Source organism: Stomoxys calcitrans, chromosome 1 (assembly GCF_963082655.1).
Source record: "Stomoxys calcitrans chromosome 1, idStoCalc2.1, whole genome shotgun sequence".
Taxonomy (NCBI): Eukaryota; Metazoa; Arthropoda; class Insecta; order Diptera; family Muscidae; genus Stomoxys; species Stomoxys calcitrans.
In genome coordinates this window covers 38,874,875-38,892,692 of record NC_081552.1, presented here as the reverse complement: position 1 = coordinate 38,892,692, position 17,818 = coordinate 38,874,875, and the positions used below count along the sequence as shown (strand labels likewise).

Here is a 17,818-nt window from a genome sequence, read left to right as displayed (position 1 = left end):
ATCCGATCCCCCGATTTGACTTCTTGAGCCCCTTGAAGCCGCAAAATTTGTCCGATTTGACAAAAATTTTGTAGATAATGTTCTTTTATGACTTCCAACAACTGCGCCAAGAACGGTTCAAATCGATCTATAACCTGATATAGCTCCCATATAAACCGATCTCCCGATTTGATTTATTGAGCTCATGAAAGCCACAATTCTTGTCCGATTTGGCTAATGCATATGATGTTCTGATATGACTTCCAAAAACTGTGCCAAGTACGGTCCCAATCGGTCTATTACCTGATATAGCTCCCATATAAACCGATTTGCTGATTTGACTTGAATCCTTACAAGCCTCAATTTTTGTCCGATTTTGCTGAAATTTCTATTTCAATTGGGGTCTTAGATGAATATTTCAAGGTGTTACAAACGAAGTGACTAGATTAGTATACCTTCATGCTATGGTAGTGGGTATAAAAAGAAAGTAATTGCATTCTGGCATATTTCTCTTTTATATATTAATCATGCATAAATCTAGACAGTTGTAAAAACTTCATAATCAGCAATGGTGAAATTATAATCGCCAAATAAGGTCTCATACGATGCATTTGGTCCATCGTATGAGTGAGGTAAATTGGAATATGATTCCTTATTCGTATTACAGTTATTGGCAATCATCAAATCAGCGCCAGCACCAAAAATAGGACCACAACTGAAAGGAAAATTCAGACAATCACTAATCAGAAATTCTGGTTCAGATATTTTGAGCAAAACCTACTCAGGATGATAGCATATGGCATAAGGTTTCTTGACAATATCAAATTTTAATGACTGCTCAGAGCCAACAGGATTCAAGGCAAACAAAAAGGCTCTATCCGAGGGTATATAGACACCTTTACGAGAGGTCTTGGCCCAGGCAACATCTGTAAACCCACCACTGATTTCACCATGGGAGCCCTAAAGTGAGAAAAAGAAGACATTTTTACTTAAATATGAATTAGATTATTCCCACATCAAAAAGCATACCAAACATATGACCATACAGGGAGCAGCACCATCACAATAATGATGGAAAGCATTAGAATTGTAGCCATGAGTGGAAGCCCGGTATAATAAACGCCAGGATTGTTTAGGAACACCATACCTTGAAAGATGGAAAAAATTATAAAATAATAATTGCGTAAATATTATTCTCCATATGGAGTCAAGCTTAATGACCATGAGAAATATGTTAGGATAAAGGACTAATGTCCATATTCACATAACTTAAAGCGTTTGACAGATTTCCTTTATAGAACTGCCAAATAAGCCTACTACAAAACTGTTTAAGTTTGAGAGTACAGTTGTTAATTTTTGGTATGATACTGAAAAGAAACTGTCATTTCAACAAATCCTTGGGCATGACACAAAAGCCCTAGGTAGACGTTTCGAAAGATGGCTAAGCTTCCTTATCAATACCAGTGATTATCTATGCCCACTAGTCGTGACTCCTAGCTTTGAAGCTAATTTTTGTTGCACACGTATCTACATAACAGGAAAATTTGCATATGTCTTAGAGTTTTCCATCCCATGACAATATTTTCATTTTATTATACCCACCACCGAAGGATGGGGGTATATTCATTTTGTCATTCCGTTTGCAACACATCGAAATATCCATTTCCGACCCTAGACATGTCCGTCCGTCTGTCTGTTGAAATCACGCTAGAGTCTTTGAAAATAGAGATATTGAGCTGAAATTTTGCACAGATTCTTTTTTTGTCCATAAGCAGGTTAAGTTCGAAGATGGGCTATATCGGACTATATCTTGATATAGCCCCCATATAGATCGATCCGCCGATTTAGGGTCTTAGGCCCATAAAAGCCACATTTATTATCCGATTTTGTTGAAATTTGGGGCAGTGAGTTGTGTTAGGCCATTTGACATTCTTCGTTAATTTGGCTCAGATCGGTCCAGATTTCGATATAGCTGCCATATAGACCGATCCTCCGATTTAAGGTCTAAGGTCCATAAAAGCCACATTTATTATCCGATTTCGCTGAAATTTGGGACAGTGAGTTGTGTTAGGCCCTTCGACATTCTTTGTCAATTTGGCCCAGATCGGTGCAGATTTGGATATAGCTGCCATATAGACCGATCCTCCGGTTAAGGGTCTTAGGCCCACAAAAGCCACATTTATTATCCGATTTTGATGAAATTCGGGACAGTGAATTATGTAAGGCCCATCGACATCCTTCGTTAATTTGGCTCAGATCGGTCCAGATTTGGATATAGCTGCCATATAGACCGATCGTCCGATTTAGGGTCTAAGGCCCATAAAAGCAACATTTATTATCCGATTTCGCTGAAATTTGGGACAGTGAGTTGTGTTAGGCCTTTCGACATTCTTTGTCAATTTGGCTCAGATCGGTCCAGATTTGGATATAGCTGCCATATAGATCGATCCGCCGATTTAGGGTCTTAGGCCCACAAAAGCCACATTTATTATCCGATTTTGATGAAATTCGGGACAGTGAATTATGTAAGGCCCATCAACATCCTTCGTCAATTTGGCTCAGATCGGTCCAGATTTGGATATAGCTGCCATATAGACCGATCCTCCGATTTATGGTGTAAGGCACATAAAAGCCACATTCATTGTCCGATTTTGCTGAAATTCGGGACAGTGAGTTATGTTAGGCCCTTTGACATATTTCTTCAATTTGGTCCAGATCGGTTCAGATTTGGATATAGCTGCCATATAGACCGATATCTAGGTTTTAGGTTTTGTGGCCATAAAAGACGCATTTATTGTCCGATGTCGCTGAAATTTGACACAGTGAGTTTGGTTAGGCTCTTTGACGTCCTTCTTCAATTTTGCCCAGATCGGTATAGATTTGCATTTAGCTGCCATATAGACCGATCCCTCGATTTAAGTTTTAGGGCCCATAAAAGAGGCATTTGGGACAGTGCTTTGTGTTAGGCTTTTCGACATTTTTATGCAACTTGGCCCAAATCGGTTCAGATTTGGATATAGATGCCATGTAGACCGATATCTCGATTTAAAGTCCTGGCCCCATAAAAGGCGCATTTATAATCCGATTTCACTGAAATTTGACACAGTGACTTATGTTCGGCTTTTCGATATCCGTGTCGTATATAGTTCAGATCGGTATGAGGTATATGAGTATAAGGTATGAAATTTTCACCGAATTTTGATGAAAGGTGGTTTACATATATACCCGAGGTGGTGGGTATCCAAAGTTCGGCCCGGCCGAACTTAATGCCTTTTTACTTGTTTTTTTATTTTTATAAAATTTTTATTTTTTTATAGCCACCAACCAGCGTAGGATATTCATTTATTTAGTCATTCCGTTTGCAACACATCGAAATATCACTTTCCGACCCTAAAAAGTATATATATTGGGTTGCCCAAAAATTAATTGCGGATTTTTTAAAAGAAAGTAAATGCATTTTTAATAAAACTTAGAATGAACTTTAATCAAATATACTTTTTTTACACTTTTTTCTAAAGCAAGCTAAATGTAACAGCTGATAACTGACAGAAGAAAGAATGCAATTACAGAGTCACAAGCTGTGAAAAAATTTATCAACGCCGACTATATGAAAAATCCCCAATTACTTTTTGGGCAACCCAATATTTCGGATCAGCGTAAAATCCTAAGACGATTCAACGTTGTCCGTGTGTAATCACTCAACAGCCTACAAAAGTTGCGATATTGAGCTGAAATTTGGTACAGATACGTCTTTTTGATGTACGCTGGTTAAGTTCTTGAACGGGCCAAATCGGACTATATTTGGATATAGCTGCTATATAGCATCCAATTTCATCCGATTTTGCTGAAATTTGAAAAAGTGAGTTGTTAAAGGCTTCCCAAATATGGTTCAGATCGGACTATATTTAGATATAGCTGTCATATAGACCGATCTGCCAATAAAGGGTCTGAGGAACATAAAAGCTTTATTTATTACCCGATTTCGCTGAAATTTGAAACAGTGCATTATTTTAAGCCTTCCGACATCTGACTTAAATATGAATTAGGGTCTGAAGTCCATTTAAGCTTTAATTTTTATCCGATTTCTCTGAAATTTGGAACAGTGAGTGCTTCTAGGCCTCCCAACATCTAACCCAAATATGGTTCAGATTGAACATTATTTAGATATAGCTGTCATATAGACCGATCTGTCGATAAAGGGCCTTAAGCCCCCTAAAAGCTTTATTTATTTCCAGATTTCGCTGAAATTTGAAACGGTGCGTTATTTTAAGCCTCCCGACATCCGACTTAAATATGGATCAAATCGGACTATATTTGGATACTAGCTGACTCGGGCCCGCTCCGCTGCGCCTTCTTTTACTTTATATGGAACAAAAGTTTCCTTGGAATATTTATTTTCGACAATTGAAGATCTTTTAGTGAAGTACCATGCTACAAAAATAGTATACCGCCTGACTAACAGTTTAACAATATTAGTGCCTTTATCTGAATCCCATATGATCTTTATTGGTCTACGAATTTATGTTTGGATGTAAGGTGTACTCCATTCCTAAAATACTTCATTTCAGCCCGATATTCTCATGATGTCTGATTTAGTGATGTTTTAGGGGGAGAGGTGGTCCTCCAGATACTTGGCCCTGAGAAAATATCAGCATAGTGCTCTTCTCTCAAATACCATTTATTTAAACCCCATATTGCCATTGGCTTAAGAGGAGTTTACAGGATGAGGCGGCCCCCAAACACATGAGGCGGCCCCAAATTCGTTTTCTAATCTCCAATACCTTTCATTTGAGCCACATATTGGCATGTTTGATAATTTTTTTCCCTTTGGGGGTGTTTTGGGAAAGGGGTGATGCCCTAAATACATGGTCCTACATTTGGATATCAAATTCTTATTCTACTCCCAAATACCTTTATTTGAGCCCCATGTTGCGATGGTTACTAAAAAATTGCTGTTTGTGAGGTATTTTGGGTATCTATTCTTGCGAGAATGGGTATCAATTCTTGCTCTACCCCCAATACCTTTCATTTAAGCTCCACATTGACATGGTGGGTAAATATGCCCGATTTAGGGGTGTTTTGGCGATTGGGATGGTCCCATATATCTATATATCATTTATTTGAACCCCATATTGCCATTGCCCTCAAAATTTAATACCAAATTCGTTTTCTAATCTCATTTAAACTCCTTATTGCATAAGTCAGCAAATATGTCCGGTTTAGAGTATTGGCCCTAAAAACTATGAATATTTAGTTCCACTCTCTTTAAGACCCAAATTGTCTTGGTGAGCAAATACGTCCTATTTGGGGGTTGTTATGGTGGTGGGACGTCCGCTAGACAGTTGGTCCCTAATGTTGATATCAGATACGTGGTCTACTCCCACATACCGTTAATTTGAGCCCCATATTTCCATAGTCGGCAAACATAACCGATTTGGGGGATGTTTTGGGGGATGGGCGGCCACTCAGTGAGTGAAATACTTACTATTTGGGTGGTGTTGTGGGGGTGAGGTAACCCCATAGACATTTTTCCCGAATATTGATATCAAATTCGTGCTTTACTTCCAAAGACGTTTCATTTAAGCTCCACATTGCTATGGTCGTAAATTTGTCCTCTTTGGCCCTTTGGGGAATATTTTTGGGGAGAGGTGGCCCCCCCCAAACACTTGGTCCCATATTTGGATATCAGATTCGTTTTCTACATTCAAATACCTTTAATTTAAGTCCCATATTGCCATGGTTAAAAGATAATTTCTGTTTGGGGTGGGTTTTGGAAAAGGGGTGGACCCCCAGAAACGTCCCACATTTGGATATCAGATTCGTATTCTACAGATATCAAAAAATGTAGTACCCTTTTTTCACCACGCGATCATTATGCACCATCTGTGAAAATTTCAAAAAAATCGGTTCAGCCGTTTCTGAGTCTATAAGGAATAAAACAAACATACAAACAAACACAAATTGATTTTTATACCCACCACCGAAGGATGGGGGTATATTCATTTTGTCATTCCGTTTGCAACACATCGAAATATCCATTCTCCACCCAATAAAGTATATATATTCTTGATCAGCTTAAAAATCTAAGACGATCTATCCATGTCCGTCCGTCTGTCGGTTGAAATCACGCTACAGTCTTCAAAAATTGAGTTATTGAGCTGGAATTTTGCACAGATTCTTTTTTTGTCCATAAGCAGGTTAACTTCGAAGATGGGCTAGCTGCTATGGGGTCATAAATTATGCATTTTTCACCGGATTCTGACGAAAGGTGGTTAAAATATATACCCAAGGTGGTGGGTATCCAAAGTTCGGTCCGGCCGAACTTAACGCCTTTTTACTTGTTTTTTATTATTATTCTTCTTCTTACCAATTATTTAAAACACTTTGCAAATGGAGTTTCTCATTTCTCAATATCTGCGAACCCGGAAACATATTCATCATTAACCTGGGCTGCAATCTTTTATCCGTTTCAGTTTTATTCGACGTCGAACCCGAAAAACTCATGCCATTTCCTCCTAGGCTATTAAAACCACTTCCAACATTGGAATTTGAATTCAACCCTGCACCAACACCACCTCCTCCGCTTACGCCACCGCCACCGGTAGCATAAGTGCCACTTTTGTTGTTGGAATTTTGTAAAGCAGCATAACGATATCTTTCCAGTGATAATTCCATGGGTACAGCACCTGTTGGTTCAACTTCCTCAGCAAAAACTTGACTATCTATAAGCAAAAGTCGTACATGGCACATGACACCCTGTAAATGTTGACACACACGTGCTCGTTCCTCTTCAGTCCAGTGAGCGGTAGGCTGCGTAACACCAGCATGATTTTTAGCCCAAGCCAACACGCAACGCCAGACATCCTCTTCTTCCAAACAAAACTGGCAATAAAAGGGGATATTAAAAACTACCCAGTGTATTAATATACTGTGTTTACTTACATAATCTGAGGATATTAGCTTAATTAAGGCTTCCTTTTTTAAATTCAAAAACGCATTTGTTTTCACACACTCCCTGGCATTTTCCCCTATGTAGATAATGCAACGTTCCATAAATGAGGCAGCACATTTTGCACCTGAAAACACAGAAGAAATTATGTCAATGGAAACAAACATCATTAAAGCTCACCAACATTTTACATAACATAATTTTAGGCGAATTGTATATCGTTTTTATTTTAATGGAAAAGTATTGTTTTGAGCGACTTTCAAACCAGCAACATTGTTAGCCGAATTCATGTAGCATAGCTTTAGGCGAATATCTTTTTATTCCTGCACACAGAAAAAAAACAATTAAATTAAAAATTTAATTGAAAACGATATTGTTATCAATTAAACAATTAATTGATTGAATCATTTTTTTAATTTAATATAATTTTTGTTTTCAATTACAGTCGTGATTGAAATTTTTGTCATTTTTAATTAAAAATATAGTTGCTTCAATTAATTTTTTAATTGAACCTAAAAATCACAATCGAGAGTGAAAATATTGTATTTTTCAATTAGAAAATTGATTGATTTAAGGACTTTTTAATCGAATCTTACAATGAGCGTGTGTCGAATGATAGCAATCTCTTATGGTGAGATGTAAAAATGACGTAGGGGGTTGTTTTTTACACTGGTGAGAAAAAAAGTCATTTTGCTATACTAACCGACCATTTTTCTAACACTGACAAATTTTGATGTTTGTCAAAAATCAATTCAAAATTCAAGATATGCGCGCAACATAATAATACAGGAAAAAATAAGTTATGCCGCACGCAAGTGGGTTACCAAAACGCAAATGAATTTACAATTACTAACATGGGACTTTAATCAATGGAACGCATGACATAATTATCAGGTAGTGTACCGTAAACAGCTGAGTACAGTTTTTTCTCGCGAAGTGCACTATCTTTCAACGAGTTTTGGCTGTGTGTGTGTGTGTATTATAATTAACAACGAAAAATGACGCGAACTAGTAATATACCAAAAATCAGAGTTGCACTAAATACTGGTTTTCACAGCTAGTGCACTCAATATTTTGTTGTTGGGCAAATACCACTACCTGTAAAAAAATATGTCTTGAATGAAACTTAAAAATTTGCTATGCTGTCAAAAATCTTGCTAGCCCCTGGGCTACTCAAAAATTATTCACCACTCTTAACGCCATGTATTTACTACCCCTACAACTTTGCTACCATTCTACACACAGCCTATATTTTCAAATGTGGTGTAAGTAAATTCAATTAAATTTTCCCCTACACATGAAAAAATAAAAATCGTTTTCAATCACAAAATTAATTGAATCAATTAATTTTTTAATTGAAACTGCTTCAATCACGAAAATGACAATATCCATCACAGATTTTAAAAGGGTTGATTGAAAAAAATTTCAACTAAAAAATTGCATATTCAATTAAAAAAATTATTGACATTTCCAATTAATTGTTTAATTGATTCAATTAAATAATGATTGAATATTGAATCGAAAACAATGGTGCGCCCTATACAGCGCGTTTTAATTCTATATTTCGAAAATTTCAAAGATTTTTTAATTGGTTCATTTAAAAAATTAATTGAACCAATTAAAAAATCTTTGAAATTTTCGAAATATAGAATTAAAACGCGCTGTATAGGGCGCACCATTGTTTTCGATTCAATATGGTTCACATATGTAAAACTTCTGGGACACGAAGTTGAGATTTATGTTTGGAGCCATGATCACTCCTTAGAAACAATAGACCCCCAGGCGTTTTTCCAAAAATGCAACGGAAAATATTGTTTCCTGAATTTAAAAAAAAAAGAGAAAGAGTAGTGGGTTTGGTTTAGGTCTTGCTACCGACATAGGCTAACAGTATTTAATTTTCTTCATAACAGTAACTTTATGAATTACATGCATTGGGGAAAAAGCCCGTTAATAACCGTACATATAATGAAAGTCGAAACAAAACTCTATGAGCAAAATGTTTGCCAAATCGGATAATAATTACGCCTTCTAGAGGATCAATAAGTCAAATCGGGTGATCGGTTTATATGGGAGCTAATCAGGAGCAGGATCAGTATATCGATGGAGGCCGCCGTAGCGCAGACGTTAGCATGTCTGTCTATGACACTGATCGCCTGCGTTTGAATCCTGGCGAGGACAACAGAAAACAAGTAAAAGCGTGCTAAGTTTGGGCCGAATCTTGCAAACCCACCATCATAGATTCTGCTAAAATCTTATACAAAATAAATTTAGTTGAAGGGCAACATTTTAGGGTTTTTTGGACCGTACTTGGCACATTTGTTGGAAGTTAAAACAACGAATGTGCCCTGCATGAAAATTTTCAGCCAAATCGGACAAACATTTCGGCTTTAAAGGACTCAAGAAGTCAAATCAAGAGATCGGTTTATATGGGAGCTTTATAAGGTTACAGACCGATTTAGACTGCACACACAGTTGTTGGAAGTTTTGATAGAACACCGCATGCAAAATTTCAGAAGTCAAATCGGGAGATCGGTTTGTATATCAGCTTATCGACCGATTCGAACCGTACTTGACACAGTGGTTTGAAGTCATAATAGAACACTACATGCTAAATTTCAGCCATATCGGATAAAAATTGCGGCTTGTAAGCGCTGAAGAAGTCAAATCGGGAGATCGGTTTATGTGGGAGCTATTACGACTTGTAAGGGCTCAAGAAATCAAATCGGGAGATCGGTTTATGTGAGAGCTATATCAGGTTATAGACCGATTCGAACCGTACTTGACACAGTTGTTTGAAGTTATAACAGGAAACTACATGCAAAATTTCAGCCAAATCAGACAAAAATTGCTGCTTCCGGTTTATATAGGACATATATATCAGGATTTGGACCGATTCGAACGGTACTTAGCATATTTATTGGACGTCTTAACAGAACACCACATGCAAAATTTCAGCCAGATTGAAAATTGCGGTTTCCAGGAGCCAAAGAAGTCAAATCGGGAGATCGGTTTATATGGGAGCCAGGGACGTAGCCAGGATTTTATATTGGGGGGGCCCACCCCACACTTTTTCAAAATCGAAAATTGCCAATATTCTTGTTATTTTGAAATTGGTAAAGATATCTCAATTTTTTTATACCCTCCACCATAGGATGGGGGTATACTAATTTCGTCATTCTGTTTGAAACTACTCGAAATATTCGTCTGAGACCCCATAAAGTATATATATTCTTGATCGTCGCGACATTTTATGTCGATCTAGCCATGTCCGTCCGTCCGTCTGTCGAAAGCACGCTAACTTCCGAAGGAGTAAAGCTAGCCGCTTGAAATTTTGCCCAAATACTTCTTTTTAGTGTATGTCGGTTGGTATTAAATGGGCCATATCGGTCCATATTTTGATATAGCTGCCATATAAACCGATCTGGGATCTTGACTTCTTGAGCCCTAGAGCCGATTTGCCTGAAATTTTGTACGACGGATTCTCTCATGACCATCAACATACGTTTTTATTATGGTCTGAATCGGTCTATAGCCCGATAGAACTCCCATATATATCGATGTCTCTATTTTACTTCTTGAGCCCCCAAAGGGTGGAATTCTTATTCGAATTAACTGACATTTTACACAGGTCTCCAACATATAATTTAATTGTGGTCCAAACCGGACCATATCTTGACATCGCTCTAATAACAGAGCAAATCTTTTCTTATATCCTTTTTTTGCCTAAGAAGAGATGCCGGGAAAAGAACTCGACAAGTGCGATCCATGGTGGAGAGTATATAAGATTCGACCTGGCCGAACTTAGCACGCTTTTACTTGTTTTTTTATACCCACCACCGACGGACGGGGGTATATTCATTTTGTCATTTCGTTTGCAGCACCTCGAAATATCCATTTCCGACCCTATAAAGCATATAAATTCTTGATCAGCGTAAAAATTTAAGACGATCTAGACATGTCCGTCCGTCTGTCTGTTGAAATCACGCTACAGTCTTCAAAAATAGAGATATTGAGCTGAAACTTTGCACAGATTCTTTTTTTGTCCATAAGCAGGTTAAGTTCGAAGATGGGCTATATTGGACTATATCTTGATATAGCCCCCATATAGACCGATCCGCCGATTTAGGGTCTTAGGCCCATAAAAGCCACATTTATTATCCGATTTTGCTGAAATTTGGGACAGGGGGTTGTGTTAGGCCCTTTAACATTCTCCGTCAATTTGGCTCAGATTGGTCCAGATTTGGATATAGCTGCCATATAGACCGATCCTCCGATTTAGGGTCTTAGGCCCATAAAAGCCACATTTATTGTCCAATTTCGCTGAAATTTGGGACAAAGAGTTGTGTTAGGCCCTCCGACATCCTCCGTCAATATGGTTTAGATCGGTTCAGATTTGGATATAGCTGCCATATAGACCGATCCTCCGATTTAGGGTCACAGGCCCATAAAAGCTGCATTTATTATCCGATTTTGCTGAAATTTGGGACAGTGCGCTGTCTTAGGACCTCCGACATCCTCCGTCAGTATGGCTTAGATCGGTCCAGATTTGGATATAGCTGCCATATACACCGATCTTCCGATTTGGGGTCTTAGGCCCATAAAACACGCATTTATTGTCCGATGTCGCCGAAATTTGGGACAGTGAGTTAAGTTAAGCCCCTTGACATACTTCTGCCCCTGGACATAAGTTATGAGTTTTGCACCAGATTTTGACGAAAGGTGGTTTACATATATACCCGAGGTGGTGGGTATCCAAAGTGCGGCCCGGCCGAACTTAACGCCTTTTTACTTGTTTTTAATTGTGGTAGATAGTGGGAGCAGGAACTGATATCGGCGGTGACATTTGGACATAAAGTTAGAACTGAATTTTGCACTGATTGCCAACACAGTGCAAATATCTTTGGCTTCGAGCGCTAGACAACGGCAACGGCTCCTGCTGTTGCTCCGTGTGCCCAGGTTCGTATTAACGACGAAAAATACCTCAGAATAGAGCTGCCTTAGAAAAATTATAGCTCGAGTTAGGAAGGTGGTATGGTAATGAAGTTTGGATTGGTGTAAAGTAGACGACTCAAACCAGTTACAACAATTTTTCCCGTAATGATTAGGGTGATAATTGGCTTATCAAAAGACGGCAATTTTTTATATCCCAAAAATCAAACGAAAAAATTTCTCAAAACTCTTAGAAATGAGATTTCTAGAATCCGTTTTAATGTCTTGTTGCATTTGATGGTTTAAAAAAAAATTATGGCAATAATCCTACTTCTTTTGATAGCAGTTTCTATTTTATGCCAAAATCATTATATGCAGCTTTTTCGTTAAATGGTTATAAATTATTAAGACAATGATTTTTAGTTGTACGTCAATGTAAATTATCTAAATCATGAATATACTAGCATATGCCGGGTCGCTTCGCTGTCCTCGATGGTACACCCAATATCAAGGCGTAACTGTATTGCAATTTTAATATCTCTAGCCTTATCCGTAAAGAAAGAACATTTTGAAAGTTTTTGTGCCTAAATGTACGAATTAAAAAAAAGCTCTAGTAGTCCGATAATTGCTGTCAAGGTATAACTGTATCACAATTTTGAAATCTTTAACTCAATCCGTAAAAAAAGTACCATCGTTTACGTTTTAGTACCTAAATGTACAAATTTCAAAACAATCTTCTTGTCGTCCGGTACATACCGGTACGATATCGTACCAATTACAGGACTTAAGTTATTTTTATTCCACTTCTGGTACGATTTCAACATTTCATATTTGGTACAACTTATCGTATATTTGTCAAGACATCGATAATTTTTATGAAATGGTTTCCATTATTATTTTTCATATTTTTTCTATCTATCCCCTTTATTTCGCAACAACAATCATTTACGCCATATTTAGAAGTTCTAGCTCTACCTGTTCGCCCTATGCAAAGTTCACCTATTCCGTACCTTTTTTATACCCACCTCCGACGGATGGGGATATATTCATTTTGTCATTCCGTTTGCAACACATCGAAATATCCATTTCCGACCCTATAAAGTATATATATTCTTGATCAGCGTAAAAATCTAAAACGATCTAGACATGTCCGTCCGTCTGTCTGTTGAAATCACGCTACAGTCTTCAAAAATAGAGATATTGAGCTGAAATTTTGCACAGATTCTTTTTTTATCCATAAGCAGGTTAAGTTCGAGGATGGGCTATATCGGACTATATCTTGATATAGCCCCCATATAGACCGATCCTCCGATTAAGGGTCTTAGGCCCATAAAAGCCACATTTATTATCCGATTTTGCTGAAATTTAGAAAAGTAAGTTGTCTTAGGCCCTTCAACATCCTTCGTCTATATGGCTCAGATCGGTTCAGATTTGGATATAGCTGTCATATAGACCGATCCTCCGATTAAGGGTCTTAGGCCCATAAAAGCCACATTTATTATCCGATTTTGCTGAAATTTAGAAAAGTAAGTTGTCTAAGGCCCTTCGACATCCTCTGTCCATATGGCTTAGATCGGTTCAGATTTGGATATAGCTGCCATATAGACAGATCCGCCGATTTAGGGTCTTCGGCCAATAAAAGCCACATTTATTATCCGATTTTGCTGAAATTTGGAAAAGTAAGTTGTCTTAGGCCCTTCGACATCCTCCGTCCATATGGCTCAGATCGGTTCAGATTTGGATATAGCTGCCATATAGACCGATCCTCCGATTTAGGGTCATAGGCCCATAAAAGCCACATTTATTATCTGATTTTGCTGAAATTTGGGACAGTATGTTGTCTTAGGCCTCTCTACATCCTCCGTCAATACGGCTCAGATCGCTTCAGATTTGGATATAGCTGCCATTTAGACCGATCCTCCGATTTAGGGTCATAGGCCCATAAAAAGCTACATTTATTTTCCGATTTTGCTGAAATTTGGGGCAGTACGTTGTCTTAAGCCCCTCGACATTCTCCGTCAATATGGCTTAGATCGGTTCAGATTGGAGTATAGCTGCCATATAGAGCGATCCTCCAATTTAGGGTCTTAGGCCCATAACAGCCACATTTATTACCCAATTTTACGGAAATTTGGGACAGTGAGTTGTGTTATCCCCTTCAACATCCTCCGTCAATTTGGCTCAGATCAGCACTGAAATTTGACACACTGACTTATGTTATGCTTTTCGACATCCGTGTCGTATATAGTTCAAATCGGTTTATTATTAGATATAGCTACTAAAAAGACCAATATTTTGTTATATACAATTGAACAATGACTTTTACTTATTAGTATTTGGTCCAAATCGGAGCATATATTGATATAGCTATATATATATATATATATATAGGTATGAGTTTTGCACCGGATTTTGACGAAAGATGGTTTCCATATATATCCGAGGTGGTGGGTATCCAAAGTTCGGCCCAGCCGAACTTAACGCCTTTTTACTTGTTTGTTTTTAAATCCCCAAAAACTCTTTTGGCACCCCTACCCGACTCTCGAAATTATTTGGAAAACCCCCACGGAGGAGTTTTTTATATACGTGTGCAATCGGACCTTTGCCCAATCAACGCACCTCAAGTTCCAGGATGTAAATATCTGTGTACCTAACATAGAAATTAATTGGAATTTTCAAAAAATTTCAATTATTTTTTAACTGGGTCGACTAAAAAATTAATTGAAGATATCCAAAATTATAATTATATTTAAAATTGAATCAATTAAATCATTAATTTATATTTTTAAAAATTTCAATCATTTTTATACCCATCACCATCGGATGGGGGTAAACGAATCTAGTCATTTCGTTTGTAACACCTCGAAATATTGATCTGCAGCCCCATAAAGTAGATATATTCTGGATCCTCTCGAAATTCTGATTCGATCAAGCCATGTCCGTCCGTCTGTCGAAATCACGATAGCGGTCGAACGCGTGAAGCAAGCCGCTCGAAATTTTGCACAGATACTAAATATTGATGTAATTCGTTGTAGATTGCAAATGGGCCATTTTGGTTCAGATTTGGATATAGCTCCCACATAAACCGATCTCCTGATTTGTCTTCTTGAGCCCCTGGAAGCCACAATTTTCATCCGATTTGGCTTAAGTTTTGTACACAGCATTCTGTTATGACCTCCAACAACTGTGACAAGTATGGTTCAAATCGGTAAATATCCTGGTATAACTCCCATATAAACCGATCTCCCGATTTGACTTCTTGAGCAGCTGCAAGCCACAATTTTCATCCGATTTGGCCTAAATTTTGCCCATGGTGTTGTCTTATGATTTTCAACAGCTGTGTTAAGTGCGGTTCAAATCGGTCCATAACCTGATATAACTCCCATATAAACCGATCTCCCGATTAGACTTCTTGAGCCCCTGGAAGCCACAATTTTCATCCGATTTGTTGTCCAATCGTCACGAAATTTTGTACATGTCACTTTTTTGGTCCAAGGACGAACGCTTTTGATTTTGGTAAAAATCGGTTCAGATTTAGATATAGCTCCCATTTATATGTATCGCCGGATTTGCACTCAAATGGCCGTAGTAACTGCAATTTTCAACCGATCTGGCGTTCAGATTTGGATATAGCCCTCATACGGCCGTAGTAACAACATTTTTCGACTAATCTGCTTAAAATTTGGCACGCATTGTTTTGTTACTTATCTAAACATATATTCGAAACTTCGCTAAATTCGCTCAGATTTGGATATAGCTCCTATATATATTTACACTTATAAACACAATTTTTAACCGATCTGCACAAAATTTGGATTGTTTTGTTACTGATTTTAACAAATCTGCAAGATTTCTTCAAAATCGGGTCAAATTTGGATGTAGCATCCATACATATTTATCGGTCAGTATCGCTCAACCACTACTCAGTAGCGATATCATTCTGCCCATCTTCCAGACTTCTGGTACTATACACTGTTCAAAGACTGGTTGAGGACAGTCGTGAAGTACTAAACTCCAGGTTGATCCAGATTCTCCAGCATCAATGTCGAGATTCCGTCGGGGCCCCACGCCTTGGATGACTTGGTGCCAATGATGATATTTTCATTTCGTCTACGGCAAATTGTGAGGCTCGGGGACCAGGGATACGTCGAATGGCTCTCCTCTTAGACTTCTCACTCTCGAGATGCTCAATAAATTGACCTGGCGCATCCCTTCGGTACAGTAACAGGTACGTCGCCAAAAGTGATTTAGGTCTTGTCATCCCTTCTATCGGGGTTCGAGAGTGACATAGGAGTGTGTACACTATATTGCTACAAGTGTTCCAGCCGCCACTTATGTTAGTTGACTACCCTGTTTACTTCCAGATTCAGCTCGCTCGACAATTGTACAGGCCTGCACTTTGATGTGTTAGGACGAATATCCACCTTGTCGAGGGACTTGCCTGTTATTTCGATGAATGGAACCCAAAGTTTTTCGGTACCAAATCTCAACCACATTGTTGAATTAGTACCCCAGCAGTTCAATGTAAAGTCGACAAGCATGACCATTATGATAAACAATAGACCCTCTTCACCACCTATTACAATTTGTGATGGTCATGTTGTATTTTGGGATGGATCTTCAAAATCTAGAGAGGCTATGGGAAAACACACACCAACTATGACAAATTCTTGTCTAATCCTCTGGGCATACAAATTATGTAACTGTATGAGTGGGCCATCACTGCTGGGCGTGTTCTTCGTTATCGCTAGAAACTTAGCTGGGTGCTACCAGACTGCAACAAAGAGGTTCGATCTGTGTGGTGTTCAGTGATGCCACGAGAAGCTTAGCCGCGTGCTACCGAGCGCGTCCACAGGTTGCGGATAGTGGAATGCTCCATACGAAGTAGCTGCAACTTCAGTCGCGGACAATCGGCGGTATCGAGTGGAGAGTCTTAATGAGAGTCCGGGTGGCCCATGATGCTCGATATTATAAGGCGGTTTATGTGCGCCTTTAAATAACCAATGGCCAACCTGTTCCCGTGCCGATCGGGCCTTTGTACCTGAATCTCTACACTGATGCTGAAGAATCTGGATTTACCTGGAGTTGAATACATTACTACTATCCTCAACCTGTCTTTGAACACACTTATAGTTCCCGATGTCTGGAAAATAGGCAGAGTGATCCGGCTACTGAAGCCTGGAAAGGACCCGAGTTTGGGGGAGTCGTACAGACAGACCGATCTCCCTTCTCTCACCAGTAGCAAAAATGCTTGAGGCATTACTCCTCCTGAGTCTCGTAGGAGACTCAGTCAAATCCGAAGACTACATAGCACAAGAACTGCTTTGCATGCCATCAACGCACACATTTGCCGTGGCTTCAATCAGTCCAGGCCATGGACTTATCGAAAGCATTCGACACGGTCGGCCATGCCAAACTATTTGAGGACTTCGCCAACACGTCCCTCCAGCCAGGCCTGAAACGCTGGGTCACGAATTATCTGTGTGGTCGCCAGGCATTTGTGGAATTAAAGGATAAGAAGTCAACGCACCGTAGAGTGAAACAGGGAGTACCCCAAGGCGGGGTGATATCTCCGGCACTATTTAACCTCTACCTATCCTCTATTCCACCCCCTCCAGACGGCATAGAGATCGTATCATACTTGCCTCATATTTCGCTGCAAAAAATCTGAAGATATCTGCCACCAAATCTTCAGCCACATTGTTCACTATAAATGCCGAGCTGACTGTGATGGTCGATGGAGAAATGATTCCAGCCACCAAGTGTCCCAAAATACTTTTCGTCACATTTGACAGCTCTTACACATTCTTCCCACATGCCACAGCAATTTGCTATAGTCAAAAGTAGAAATAAGGTCCTCAAATCACTTGCCGGCAGCACTTGGGGTGCAGACAAAGAAACCTTGTTAACCACGTACAAAGCAATTGGCCGGTCAGTGGTAAGTTATGCAGCGCCAGGGTG

At 38.9% G+C, this 17,818-nt stretch overlaps 1 protein-coding gene across 1 annotated transcript in view; it reads right to left on the bottom strand.

Annotated features, from left to right (window-relative positions):
- Nucleotides 1-358: 358 nt before the first annotated feature.
- The window catches only part of LOC131998550 (uncharacterized), a 70,785-nt gene continuing 53,325 nt past the window's right edge, over nt 359-17,818 (bottom strand). The window contains exons 4-8 of the mRNA XM_059370993.1: nt 6,922-7,055; nt 6,347-6,861; nt 1,009-1,126; nt 761-939; nt 359-694 (exon numbers count right to left, since the gene is read on the bottom strand). Of these exons, the coding sequence (XP_059226976.1) occupies nt 517-694; nt 761-939; nt 1,009-1,126; nt 6,347-6,861; nt 6,922-7,055 (1,124 nt within the window). The 3' untranslated portion in view covers nt 359-516. The remainder of the gene's footprint in view (nt 695-760; nt 940-1,008; nt 1,127-6,346; nt 6,862-6,921; nt 7,056-17,818) is intronic.